This window comes from Malus sylvestris, chromosome 10, assembly GCF_916048215.2.
Source record: "Malus sylvestris chromosome 10, drMalSylv7.2, whole genome shotgun sequence".
Classification (NCBI taxonomy): domain Eukaryota; kingdom Viridiplantae; phylum Streptophyta; class Magnoliopsida; order Rosales; family Rosaceae; genus Malus; species Malus sylvestris.
In genome coordinates, this window is record NC_062269.1 from 7,986,541 (window position 1) to 8,000,861 (window position 14,321).

General features: G+C 40.7%; 1 protein-coding gene across 1 annotated transcript; it reads left to right on the plus strand.

Moving 5' to 3' along the window:
* Positions 1–704: 704 nt before the first annotated feature.
* Positions 705–11,682, plus strand: LOC126584954 (uncharacterized). The gene is made up of 10 exons (XM_050249333.1): positions 705–862; positions 1,366–1,417; positions 8,336–8,413; positions 9,168–9,192; positions 9,278–9,310; positions 9,422–9,543; positions 9,672–9,802; positions 10,081–10,298; positions 11,044–11,294; positions 11,399–11,682. The coding sequence occupies exons 2-10, from the start codon at positions 1,415–1,417 to the stop codon at positions 11,495–11,497; spliced, it is 960 nt and encodes a 319-aa protein (XP_050105290.1). The 5' UTR covers positions 705–862; positions 1,366–1,414; the 3' UTR covers positions 11,498–11,682.
* The last annotated feature ends 2,639 nt before the right edge of the window (positions 11,683–14,321 follow it).

Sequence of the window (14,321 nt, forward strand, 5' to 3'; positions counted from 1 at the left end):
TGGAGTGGTTGAACTTTTCAAACGGATGCCTACTACGAGGCATATCAAACTTTACAAAATTTAATTTAAAATTTTGGTCTCTCTAGCATTATTCTTTATTATTTCAACATGCTTTGTCAATAGGATAATGATAGAGTGACCAAATTTGCAAACCAAATGACGTGGTGGTTAATGATTAGATTATTACTTTAAGTGTTGATTAATGTACTTATTTTCTATTGATAACACATAATTTAATTTAAAATTTTGATTTCCCTAACATTTTCCTTATCAATAATTCCTTTAATTGTCGTTCCACCATTTATGCGGATGGGAACCTGATGCAATGGCTAGACCCAACATTTATGTCGCTGAGGATGAGATATTCACGTCGGACAAAATTAGTGTTTATTTCAGGTGCGGGAAAATTAAAAAGAATGAGGCAGTATTTAATCAAAAAAAGTGATTGAAGAACTAATAATCCACGGGTTAAAAAATTATTTGCTACTAAAATATCCCAGAAGTTGAAGTTTTGAATTTTTCAAATGGTTCGTATTAACGTTACTTTCGTTTGGTGTGTCATTTTTAAAATTTTCGAGTTGTTCGGGTGAAAAGAACACAAGCATGGCCTTGGTGTAGATGTTAATTTTGGGCCAACATCACCAAAAGTGATGAGCTACATTTGTATGGGCCAAACACTATAGCGTGCACAAAACGCATAGAGGCGCATCTTAGCCTTTTCTTGCGCCACATTCCAACTATTTCTTCTACTCTCACCCCTAATACATATTCCAACAGCGTCGTACGTCTTCCCAACAGAGATCAAAACAGACACTGCGACTTCTTCATCTGCTCCTTCTTCTCCTTCTCTCTCCATCTGACGGTATCAGAATTCTCACCCGCAATTTCAGATTATTTACCGTTTTGTTTCGCGTTTGGTTTTTCCAATTCATAGTCTAATTACAGTTCTAGATCCATCCAATTTTTCCTATCTAACAAAACACCCTCAAATTTCTCAGTTTTTCTGTTTTTTTACCATACCGTTTTCTTTTGAAATCGAATTCCAGTATTTGATTGATTAGTTATCTTTTTTTTTCAGAAATCGAATGGGATATGTGATTATATATTTGTTAATTTTATGAATGTAATTGTTTATTTGATTCACTGTATCCTGAGTTTTTCGCTCCGGTGCAATGAGACAAACAAAGGAAATTTGATACAAGTTGGAAAAGTTGGAACCTTTGAATAATGTGATTACTTTGATGTGGGCATTAGTTGCTTGTTAGGGTTGTTTGCTTTCAATTTATGGACTCATGATAGTTTCAGTAGTTGATTATTTGGTTTTGTGCAAGTACATTGATCTGTATTTTTGTTTTGTTTTGATAGGGAGCTTTCGGAGGTTGATAACCGGTGTTCAAATCTATACGCAGTCAATATGGTATGGGTTTTGTTTAGTATATCTTGTTATTTATATAAAAGAAATAGAAAGGGTTTAACTTTTCGCTGTTTAATTACTCAGTACCAACGGGCAAGTGATGATTTTCTGGGTTGAAGAGTATATTGTTGACTAGATTAGTTCATTCTTTACTTAAAACCATAGATTATGTGTATTATGTAAAGTCTTTACTCCTGGTTCAGTATGAGTAACGCTGATTCCAGCTTTTGAGGTGGTAATTGTTTGAGTAGTTTTGAGTTTAACCCATAGCTTACTGTCTACTTTGCATTGTCACGCGGTTAAAGACAGATGGAGAGGTTATTTTCATAATCTTTTCAATGAAGGACATGAAATGAGTGCTTCTTTAGGGGAGTTGAGTAACTCAGAAGAGTGTAGAAACTACTCTTTTTATCGTCGAATTCGGAAGGAAGAAGTGATTGTAGCTTTGAAGAAGATGAAGCATAAAAAAGCAATAGGCCCAGACGATATACCAATCGAAGTGTGGAAACTTTTGGGAGAGACAGGTATAACATGGCTCACTGACCTTTTCAATAGGATTTTGAAAACGAAGAAGATGCCAAATGAGTGGCGAACGAGCACTTTGGTGCCTATCTACAAGAATAAGGGCGACGTACAAAATTGCATGAACTATAGGGGTATTAAGCTAATGAGTCATACAATGAAGCTCTGGGAGAGAGTCATTGAGCATAGATTGAGGCAAGAGACACGGGTTTCGGACAACCAATTCGGGTTCATGCCAGGGCGCTCAACCATGGAGGCAATCTATCTCTTACGAAGATTGATGGAAAGATATAGAGATGGGAAAAAGGATTTACACATGGTCTTTATAGATTTGGAAAAAGCGTATGATAGGGTCCCAAGAGACATTCTTTGGAGGATTTTAGAGAAGAAAGGAGTACGAGTAGCATATATCCAAGCTATAAAGGATATGTATGAAGGAGCAAAGACTGCCGTAAGAACTCATGAAGGACAGACCGAAAGCTTTCCCATAACTGTAGGATTACATCAAGGCTCATCCTTAAGTCCTTACCTTTTTGCGTTGGTAATGGATGAGTTAACAGGACATATTCAAGATGATATTCCTTGGTGTATGCTTTTCGCAGACGATATAGTGTTGATAGATGAAACTCAGGAAGGGGTAAATGCAAAGCTTAACCTTTGGAGAGAAGTGTTGGAATCTAAAGGTCTTCGCCTAAGCCGATCAAAGACAGAATATATGGAGTGCAAGTTCAGTGCAAATGGAGGCCAAAACGAGTTAGGGGTGAGGATCGGAGATCAAGAAATGCCAAAGAGCGACCGTTTTCGTTACCTAGGATCTATCTTGCAAAAGAACGGAGAATTAGATGGAGATCTCAACCATAGAATACAAGCTGGATGGATGAAGTGGAAGAGTGCATCCGGCGTGTTGTGTGACCGCCGTATGCCACTGAAGCTCAAGGGAAAATTTTATAGGACGGCAATAAGGCCGGCGATGCTGTATGGCACAGAATGTTGGGCGGTGAAACATCAACACGTACACAAAATGGGTGTAGCGGAGATGAGGATGCTTCGTTGGATGTGTGGGCACACGAGAAAGGATAAGATTAGGAATGAGGATATCCGGGGTAAAGTAGGAGTAGCCGAAATTGAAGGAAAGATGAGAGAAAATCGGTTACGGTGGTTTGGACATGTGCAAAGAAGGCCTACTGACGCTCCAATTAGAAGATGCGACTATGGGACAGAGGTTCAGGGCCGAAGGGGTAGAGGAAGACCTAGGAAAACTTTGGAAGAGACTCTAAGAAAAGACTTAGAGTACTTGGATCTAACGAAGGACATGACACAGGATCGAGCACAATGGCGTTCTAAGATTCATATAGCCGATCCCACTCAGTGACTTGGATTTTCCAAGTCTCCAACCGAGAAGTTTTCCTCACTCGGGAAATTAAGGGAACACTACCCCAACCTACATGCTCCACTCAGAAAGCTTCAACATACAAGCTTCAACAAAAGAAAATTCAAAGAACTTAGCGAAGAAGGCTTTGGTGTATTTAACACAATACGTTGAAATGAAGGAAAGCTTATTTATTGATATCCCCGATAAGCTACAAATATGTACATATACATGAGTCAAAATAAACACACAAGAGGGAGCCTTCACAAAGGTTGCTTAGGAGAAGTCTCAGCAGTCGGTAGAGCCCCAGAAAGAGAAGGCACCGGAGGGGGATCATTTGGAGCCTCAGTACTGGACAGAACCCTAGAAGGAGGAGGCATCAGAGGTTGATCATTTGGAGCTTCATTACGCGGTACAGCCCCAGAAGACGAAGGCAATAAATGTCTTTGGAACAAACCCACAAATCTCTGATGATCAAGTAAAACCTGACCATCAGTTTCCTTCATCTGGTCAAGTTTCCTCTTCATGTTTGTAGCATAGTCATGTGCGAGTCGGTGCAACTGTTTATTCTCATGCTTGAGCCCTCTAATCTCCTGTTTGAGACTCATCACTTCAGCCGCCAATGATTCAACTTGGCGGGTTCGAGCAAATAGGCGTTGGGCCATATTAGACACAGAACCTGCACACTGAACACTAAGAGCCAGCGAATCCTTAACAGCTAACTCATCAGACCGTTTGGAAAGTAGTCTGTTATCTTTGGGAGTGAGAAGGTTCCTGGCCACCACCGCAGCGGTCATATCATTCTTCATCACGGAATCCCCAACGGTAAGAGGACCAGTAGGGGAGACGAAGGATGGGCGCCATATGTTGTCTGGAGAAGGCGGGGCTGCCTCTTCAACAAGGTTCAAGTCAAAACGACGGTCGGAGGGGCCAGACATTTTCAAAGGTGTTGAAGAGAGAAGAGGTCGGACAAATCAAGATCTTAGAAGTGCAAGAATGAAGCTTCTACTGGTGGAGATTCAAGTGTGCTTTAGAACTTAATGCCAGCCCCTATAAAAATCTGCACTCGACGGAGCTTCAGAAATCGAAGAGGCGCCTGCTCAGAAATCGAAGAGGCGTTTGCTTTCTCAAAAGCTGAGCTGCTTAGAGATCACGAGGGTTGATCTCAGAAACCGAAGAGGCTTTTGCTTTCTCAAAAGTTGGGCTGCTCAAAGACCACGAAGGCCGATCTCAGAAATCGAAGAGGCGCTCGCTTTCTCAAAAGCTGGGCTCCCCAGAGACCACGAGGGCCGATCTCAGAAATCGAAGAGGCACCTATTTTTCCAGCCTTGTCAGCACCTGTCACACGCACACTCAGCTTTGCGGAAATTATGGGCATTCTGTCGAAGACTTCTGGGGAAGTAGAAAACACATGAATCTTACTGTTCAATCACCCACTTCCCACACGCAACAATAGCTCATGGGTACCACAGAAAACTTTGCCAAAGTTCTCTGCCAAAGTTGAGCACGTGAAGCTTGCAGCTCCCACTACATCGCTCTGACCAAGAAGGGTAAAAGAATAGCAAAGAAACAGCACTAACAAAGTTTAGACCCATAAATTTTGAAGGTCTAGCTACCATATTATTACCCACAAGGGTAAAGGAACAGTACCACTGCTGGATAATTGGAAAGTCCCTGTGTGTCAACCTCTGTGCTTCGTGGCAAGGTAGACTAGCAAACATGCCCAACCTTTACTCACATTCGAGAAAACACTCCCAACAAGATTGCTTGCTCCAAAATCGAAGAGGCACCGCCTTCCGAATCTCGAGAGCCAGACTCCCAACATGATTACTTTCTCAAAAATCGAAGAGACACTGCTCCCCGAATCTTCGAGAGCCAAACCCCCAGCATGATTGTTTTCTCAAAAATCGATGAGGCATCGTTCTCCGAATCAATCGAAGAGGCGCTCGCTTTCTCAAAAGCTGGGCTGCTCAGAGACCACGAGGGCCGATCTCAGAAATCGAAGAGGCACCTACTTTTCTAGCCTTGTCAGCACCTGTCACACGCACACTCAGCTTTGCAGAAATTATGGGCATTCTGTCGAAGATTTCTAGTGAAGTAGAAAGCACATGAATCTTACTATTCAATTACCCACTTCCCACACGCAACAATAGCTCATGGGTACCACAGATAACTTTGTCAAAGTTCTCTGCCAAAGTTGAGCACGTGAAGCTTGCAGCTCCCACTACATCGCTCTGACCAAGAAAGGTAAAAGAATAGCAAAGAAACAGCACTAACAAAGTTTAGACACATAAATTTTGAAGGTCTAGCTACCATAATATTACCCACAAGGGTAAAGGAACAGTACCACTGCTGGATAATTGGAAAGTCCCTGTGTGTCAACCTCTGTGCTTCGTGGCAAGGTAGACTAGCAAACATGCCCAACCTTTACTCACATTCGAGAAAACACTCCCAACAAGATTGCTTGCTCCAAAATCGAAGAGGCACCGTCCTCCGAATCTCGAGAGCCAGACTCCCAACATGACTACTTTCTCAAAATCGAAGAGAGGGTAAAGGAACAGTACCATTGCTGGATAATTGGAAAGTCCCTATGTGTCAACCTTTGTGCTTCGTGGCAAGGTAGACTAGCAAACATGCCCAACCTTTACTCAAATTCGAGACAACACTCCCAACAAGATTGCTTGCTCCAAAATTGAAGAGGCACCGCCCTCCGAATCTCGAGAGCCAGGCTCCCAACATGATTACTTACTCAAAAATCGAAGAGACACTGCTCTCCGAATCTCGAGAGCCAGACCCCCAGCATGATTGCTTTCTCAAAAATCGAAGAGGCATCGTTCTCCGAATCTCGAGAGCCAGATACCACAGACCACTTTTTCAAAGTGCTCTGACAGAGTTAAAACATGTGAAACTGACAGCTCCCACTACCGTGCTATGACCAAGCAGGGTAAAGGAATAGCATTACTACTTGTTGTTAGGGAGACGCCTATATATGTCAACCTCCATCCCCAACGGACAGGCAGACCTGCAAAAATGCTCAACCCTTCATCATATCTGAGAGGGCACTCCCAACGAAGCCTTTCGAAATATTCAGCTTTCTTTCCCCCCGATAATACCTCTGCAAACAAGCTATACTAGAGCAAGAATATCTCATATCATCAGGGTTAAAAGCAAGAGTATCCCATATCATGCTTTTTCCCTATCTTTTCCTTTGGCCTTGTTTTTACCTGCAAGACAAGGAGAAAGAGAGCAATCAGTCAGCACTTGGAATCAAGCTTCCAGCCAGGAACTGACTGCCTGGAACCCCTTACCTGATTACTTACCTGGCATTGCTCTCGAGTACTCATCTTCAACATCTTATGTTTCCAAGGAAGATTCCGCATCTGCTTGAGGAACAGATAGGGCAAGTGCGAAGGATACAAGGAAGCATGTGGAGACAAGCGTAACAGCACACGTGCCGATACATCCATTACTCTGTCAAAAGCAAAAGTATCCCATATCAGCAGGGTGGAACGTACTCTAGATTTGATGGACTTGTTTTGACCCTCAAATTCTTCAGTCGGCCTTATACTCTGGAGGAAACCAGAAAACCCTCCAGCTCAGTTCAAGAATAAGCCTGTGGAAAGTTACTTCTTCAAAAGCAAAAGTATCTCATATCATCTCTTCTCATTTTTCTTCTCTTTATCCTTCATGCTGTTGCAAGATGGGGAGAAGGTGAACAATCAGTCGGAGCTCTGATTGCTTACCTTGTCTGTCACCTCTTTCAGCAGACCCCCTAGCTCGGCGACTTGGGGGACTCCTACTACATGGTTTGTATCGCGCTTGACCAAGCCTGAAACTACAAGTAAGCTTCAAGTGAAATTGATACATTACCTTGTGCATCTCCACCAGTTAAAGATACCACCCCTGGATGGAGGAAAAGTACTTCCAGAGAAGATGCCACATCTACCTATGAGACAGATAAGGCAAGTCAAGACGACACACCACTCCGATACTTAGAAGTTTCGTGATTACGAGATCATTCTCCCACAATATTTCCTAATGTCATTTGTACTAAATCATTCACTTGTACTCACTAAAGGAGAGCTTGAACCTATGTACTTGTGTAAACCCTTCACAATTAATGAGAACTCTTCTATTCCGTGGACGTAGCCAATCTGGTTGAACCACGTACATCTTGTGTTTGCTTTCCTATCTCTATCCATTTATATACTTATCCACACTAATGACCGGAGCAATCTAGCGAAGATCACAAAAAGCGACCGTTTTCGCTACCTAGGATCTATCTTGCAAGAGAACGGAGAATTAGATGGAAATCTCAACCATAGAATACGAGCTGGATGGATGAAGTGTAAGAGCGCATCCGGCGTGTTGTGTGACCGTCGTAGGCCACTGAAGCTCAAGGGAAAATTTTATAGGATGGCAATAAGGCCAGCGATGTTGTATGGCACAGAATGTTGGGCGGTGAAGCATCAACACGTACACAAAATGGGTGTAGCGGAGATGAGGATGCTTCGTGGGATGTGTGGGCACACGAGAAAGGATAAGATTGGGAATGAGGATATCCGAGGTAAAGTAGGAGTAGCCGAAATTGTAGGAAAGATGAGAGAAAATCGGCTCCGGTGATTTGGACATGTGCAAAGAAGGCCGACTGACACTCCGGTTCGAAGATGTGACTACGGGACAGAGGTTCAGGGCCGAAGGGGTAGAGGAAGACCTAGGAAAACTTTGGAAGAGACTCTAAGAAAAGACTTAGAGTACTTGGATCTAACGGATGACATGACACAAAACCGAGCGCAATGGCGTTCTAGGATTCATATAGCCGACCCCACTTAGTGGGAAAAGGCTTTGTTGTTGTTGTTGTTGTTGTTGTGAATAAATATATTAACTGCCACCGTTTATTTTGGTTGGTTTTTGTGACTTGAAGAGATTGTTCTTATGCATTGTTCTCCATTCAAATTTCATGAAGTGCTATAACCTGTAATTCTTGATTAACCCTGAATGTTTATCAAAATTTGTGTGTCTTGTTGCAGGATTTTTATGGATACGGGTATCGTGGGACATCGTTTGAGCAGACATATCGATGTTACCCGGCATCTTTCATTGAAAAGGTTGGAATTCTTCATTTCTTTTCAAACTATGTATATGTCTCAGCACAGTTAGAGGATAGATTATTGTCCTTAGAGGAAGGCGTCCTTTCCATTTTCTTTCTTCTCTCCCCTGTTCAAAAATCTTAACTAAACAGTTCTCATATACCTCTTGTATTAATTATATACACTCCGTTTATTGTGTTGAAAATATATATATATTGGGGTTATGATACGCACTCTTTTGACACCCATTTTGTAGGGACTCACTTCGTAATGTATTTCAATAATCCGAACCGTCTATATTTTAGTATATCATTCCCAGATCATCCTTGCAAAAAATTGAACAAATCCAAAACCATTAAGATATTCATTTGTGGTGAAGAAAATGGACGAATACGGTTCTACAAAGAAACACTAAATTTAATCCAACGTCATATCATTTCGGATTTTGGTTTTTTTGGAAGACATGATCTTTGGAGGTAGTAAGACATAAAAGATAGATGGTTGGATCGTTGAAATACATTATGGAGTGGACCTCAAGAAATCGTCTGTCAAAATGTGTGTCAAAAGCGTGTGTCACCGTATACTAACCCTGTGTATATGTATAGATTCCTGAGTAAATTATTTTGTAGCTGTGGTGTGAATGTATACACACTTGGTTACTAGGCTTTGGTTTTCTACTGGATGAACTCCCCCTCCCCCGTGATTGTTAGTATTTTGTTTCTACTTGTTCAGTTCCTTTATTCTGATATCAAATTTTTCTTTTTATTTTCAGCCACAAATTGAAAGTGGTGATAAAAGTAAGTATCCAACTTGTCAATTAATTTGGTTAGGTTTTCCTTTTATTGTGTATTCCTAATTTTTTTTATCTTACTTATTTTTCAGTTATAATGCCTCCCTCAGCCCTTGACCGTCTTGGTGAGTTGTTTTACTTTAGTCCTTTGTTATGAAGATTTCTATGTCAGATGAATTTATTTCGTATTAGTTGCCAACTATGATATATTAATGCTAATATTGATCCTAATACAGCATCTTTACACATTGATTATCCAATGTTGTTTGAGCTTCGAAATGATTCTGCTGACCGGGTCTCTCATTGTGGGGTGCTGGAGTTCATTGCAGAAGAAGGCATGATCTATATGCCATATTGGGTAAGAATTAACTTCTAATATATGCACGGCTTTACTTGGGGAAAATTACTTTGAAGTTGATTTTGCAGCCAAAAATGCCTTCTGATCTTTACCTTGAACTGTTTCCTTTTGGCGTTTTTATTTCTTAGATGATGGAGAATATGCTCTTGCAAGAAGGTGATATTGTGCGAGTGAAAAATGCGACTCTTCCGAAGGGAACATATGTTAAATTACAACCCCATACAAAGGACTTTCTAGATATCTCAAATCCAAAAGCTATGTAAGTAAATGATTCATATGTTATTCCATATTCATTATCCAAAAGCTATGCAAGTAAATGATTCATTGATATGACTTGTTAATGTTTCTTGTTGAGTTATTGCATTTCTTTGTAATATGTATTGTGTGAGTGGCATATCTATTTTATGCTGAGTACCTCTTCCATGTTCATTCCATGAAACTATCTATTTATTATGACAATCATTTCATGATTTTGTTTCTTAAGTTTTCTGTTAATGTTCTGATGCCAAAGAAGTTGATTATCTTGTTGCAATGCAGCTTGGAGACGACGCTGAGGAATTTTTCTTGCTTAACCACTGGGGACAGTATTATGGTAGCATACAACAACAAGAAGTATTATATAGATATTATAGAAACGAAGCCTTCTCATGCAATAACTATTATTGAGACAGACTGTGAGGTGGACTTTGCACCTCCGCTTGACTATAAGGAACCTGAAAGGCCTGCTGTCCCTCTAAATAAGGCAACTGCTCAAGGTACAGATTTCTATCCTCGTGGCCATAAGCACGGCTGGCATAACTTTTCTATTTGTTTATTTCAGTTCTTGGTTTGTCGTTGATTGGATTCCTCTTTTGTTTCCTTATTGTGCCCTTTTCTTCCTCAAACTATTTATTTCCTGCCCTTGCTCTTTTCTGAGATTGAGTCGGCTTATCTGGTTTGTCTCTTGTATTGTATGTCAGCTGTGTGCTGGGAAATTTTGTTCTGGTGTATTTAGATGTAGGCATTATACATTTTCATTGATGCACATACTTCTAGAGGCTATACAGACAATGATTAAAATATCCTGCTAGGGGATTCATTCACTAAGAAGCTAGACTTGGTAAATGCCTGAGATTTACCAAGTGTACTGCCACTTGGTCATCCCGGTGAATTTTTTAAGATCTTCTGCGGTGTTTGCTACAGTTGACATATATATTGTCGAAGAATCCTCATAATATTCAACTTTTTGACATTCGACAAACTGGTAGAAAACTTTCACCACAGAAAACCAGTAAATTATCAATTACTGGAAAAATGTTTACATTTTCTGCTTGAAGGCTGGAATTGAAACTGTAAACATTCTAGCATATAATGGTGATTAAGGGTTTTATTCAAGTCACAGAAATTACGTAGTTTGTAGTCCTCTTAATTTTGAACACTACATGTATTTCAACGTAATGGTATTCCATTGTCCAAGAAGAGAACAGAAAGGAATTGTATGAATTTCTGATTTTCTTGCAGTTGAAGAGGATCCTGCTGAGGCTGAACCTAAATTTAACCCTTTTACTGGATCTGGAAGACGCTTGGATGGCAAACCTTTGAAATATGAGCCAGCACCGGCCTCCTCAGGGTTTAAAGACAAGAAACCTGCAGTCACCAATGGAAATGCACAACCTTCTACAGGCTCTAGTTCACAAGCTACCAGTCGTCAGGCTCAGGGAAAACTTGTTTTCGGAGGAAATGCCAGTCGCAGTCCAAAGGAAACAAAAAAGGTATTCTTGGTTCTCTTGTTTCATGACTCAACTTTGGAATTATATTACGAACGTTGCCAGTTTGATGTGATGGTAAATCACTCTTTATCTATTCAATTCTGCAGGAAGCTGCAAAAGAGACTAAGAAAGAGAAGCAACCGGAAGTGAAAGAAGACCCGAAGTTCCAGCCTTTTACCGGGAAAAAGTACTCACTGAGGGGTTGATTGGATCGGATTATCAATCCATGTGTTGCTTTTAACTTATGTTGTCCCACATCATCTGCCCTTATCTGCGTCGGATTGGGTGAATGTAACTAAATTATGTACTGATCTCAGATGTTGTATCGTGGGAAAAAACTGTAGATTTTGTCAAAACTGAGGATAGAAATACAATTTCAGTTTGTGCAGCATTTCGATTTTTTATTTATTTTCCCCTTGCAATCAACCTGCTTCATAACATGATTGCAACAGACACTGACGTTGTGAAATGTGAAAGCTATCATAACTGTGTTTGGACTTAAAATACATGGGGACGTGCTCGTACAGTTCAAAGAAGGGTATGATCAACTCGTTGATTGTTGGGAACTTTCACTCCTCTATATTCGAAATATGTCTTTCTAGGAGCATTACGATCTGCAGCTCAAATTGTCCCTTATGAAGTATGTATTGGTCTTATTCTGATTGTGCACCTTATGAGCGCATGTGGATCCGCGAAGGCAATCACTCGGATGTTCCCCTAACCCAACCCGGGAACGGACCGGAGGGAATCGCAGCATGGGGAATGTCTGTGTCTCGTCGCAAGGCTCATTTTAAATTGCGGGTCATAGGGCGGGCATCTTCATCTGATTAAGGGCTGGGGCACAAGGGTCCTGGTACTATCCATGTGCTAAGAACCCCAGGGTGACTGCAATGAGCAGAAATCTCACTCACCGAGCTAAACGATGAGCAAACACTCGAACGTTCTTAACAAATGGACAAGCGCCAAGGAGGAGGAGAGAGGGAGGCAAGAACCATGCTTTCAGAGAAGTGACGGTCTGAATTTTATCTGAACTACAAGAATAATTGACTAAGCCGTGCCATAAGGGTCATTCTTCAAACAGGATGGGGCCAAGCCTTTTAGGTTGTTTAAGTAGGTTGGGTATTGGAGGAAAGAAATTATTTGAGGAGTTTAAAACTTGAAGTGGAAGGAATGTCAGTCGTGTATATACAACAACTCTGTACTTGTATATATTTCTCTTTATGTTTATAGCTTTGCTAAAACACTTGTAGTATCGATTTCCATTAAAAGTCCAACTTGAATTAGCATATTCGCAGTCTCCACAGAGTGATCAAGAACTTGCTCAACTGACGAGAAAGTTTGCCTAATCTCTTATTTTATATCTCAAACTTTTCAAGTTGTAAAACTTTATTTGCATGTTTACCAAGCATTCTAAGCCTGAAACTCTTAGAACAACTCCAGCGTTGCAAAGGCCCCATAGGGCAAGTCACTATTGAATAGCCTCCAATGAACAGTAACTGCCTTTAATGAACAGTAACTGCCTTTTGCATCTCCATATTAACGGTCAATTAAAAAGTGCCTGAGGCCTTCTTTAGAGCAACTCCACTGGGTGGAGTAGCCCAATGGACCGGCTCGAGAACAAGGGGCAATAGCCCTAGCAATGACGTCCAGCTCATGTGAGCAATAACGTAGGAGGGGGCCCGAGCGAGAGGCCTGGCAAGAATCGGTGGCCCGAGAGCCCGAGGTGGAGGTGATGCAACTCTGACGTTAGGGCGACGTCAGCCATGTTTTAATATTTTTTTAGTCAGGCGCATGCATAACATGCGCTTGGAGGCGCGTTCCCGACATGTTTTCAGGTGGTGGGGCCAACGACGCAGGCCTGCGTAATGTTACCGTTGGAGGCCACGTGGCAGCTTCGCATCCGTTGGATTTCAACGGTTAATTTTTGTGGACCGTTGGATTTCCAACAGTTAAAAAAAATTCAAACCTTCATTAATTTCAACCGTTGGATTTGAGATCAACGGTCCACGTTATTCGCCCTTATAAATTAAAAAAAATAACAGTAAAAAAATCTAAAATTTTACCGTTGTGCCACGTGACACAATCTGAAGGGTTGGATTTCAAAATTTGTTTAATCCAACGGCATAAATGAATTAAGTTAATAAAAAAATGTTTAAAATTAATAATAAAAAATCCGAAAAAAAATTTAAAAAAAAATTGATTTTACTTTTCTATAAATACATTCTCATTATCTTCGACCTTACACCACAATTTCATATTTTCTCAAATACCTTCAACCATATTCCAATTTTTCTCTCAAAGTTTCAATCCAATTGGTTAAAAATTTAATCGGAAATCTATCATCAACGATTCTGAAATGGTAACGACACGTGGCATAACGGTATTAGATAAATATCTTATTGAAATCTATCACAAAAAATTGTATTCTTGGATAATGACACGTGGCGCAACGAGAACGATTAAAAATCTTCTCCGAAATTACAAATAAAATTATTTTGTATTATTTTATAAAATAAAAATACTAATATTTTATTACCTATTGCCATGTCTATTCAGTGTAGGGACGGAGATGCAAAAGACAGTTACTGTCCATTAAATGCAGTTACTGTTTATTGAAGGTTATTCAATAGTGACTTGCCCTATGAGACATTTGTAATGCTAGAATTGCTCTTAAGGTTGTAAAAGGCACTTGAAAGCTAACTAGAGTTCTCACACCCACAAGGGGAATTGTGACACCAACAACCTGAACATTTGGTGGTGTCAGGACCAGGATCCTCTCCTGAGCTAAGGATGAGGATTCTCCTCATCAAGTGATGTGGACCGTTGGATGAAAATCCAACGGTTACAAACAAGGGGGTCCCTTTAAAGTTATAATAATTGTAACCGTTGGATTTTCATCCAACGGTCCACATCACTTGATGAGGAGGATCCTCATCCTTAGCTCAGGAGAGGATCCTGGTCCGTGGTGTCATACTGCAACAAGCACTGCTGTCCCCACAAATCATAGCTTTGCTATCGCTATACATCTAT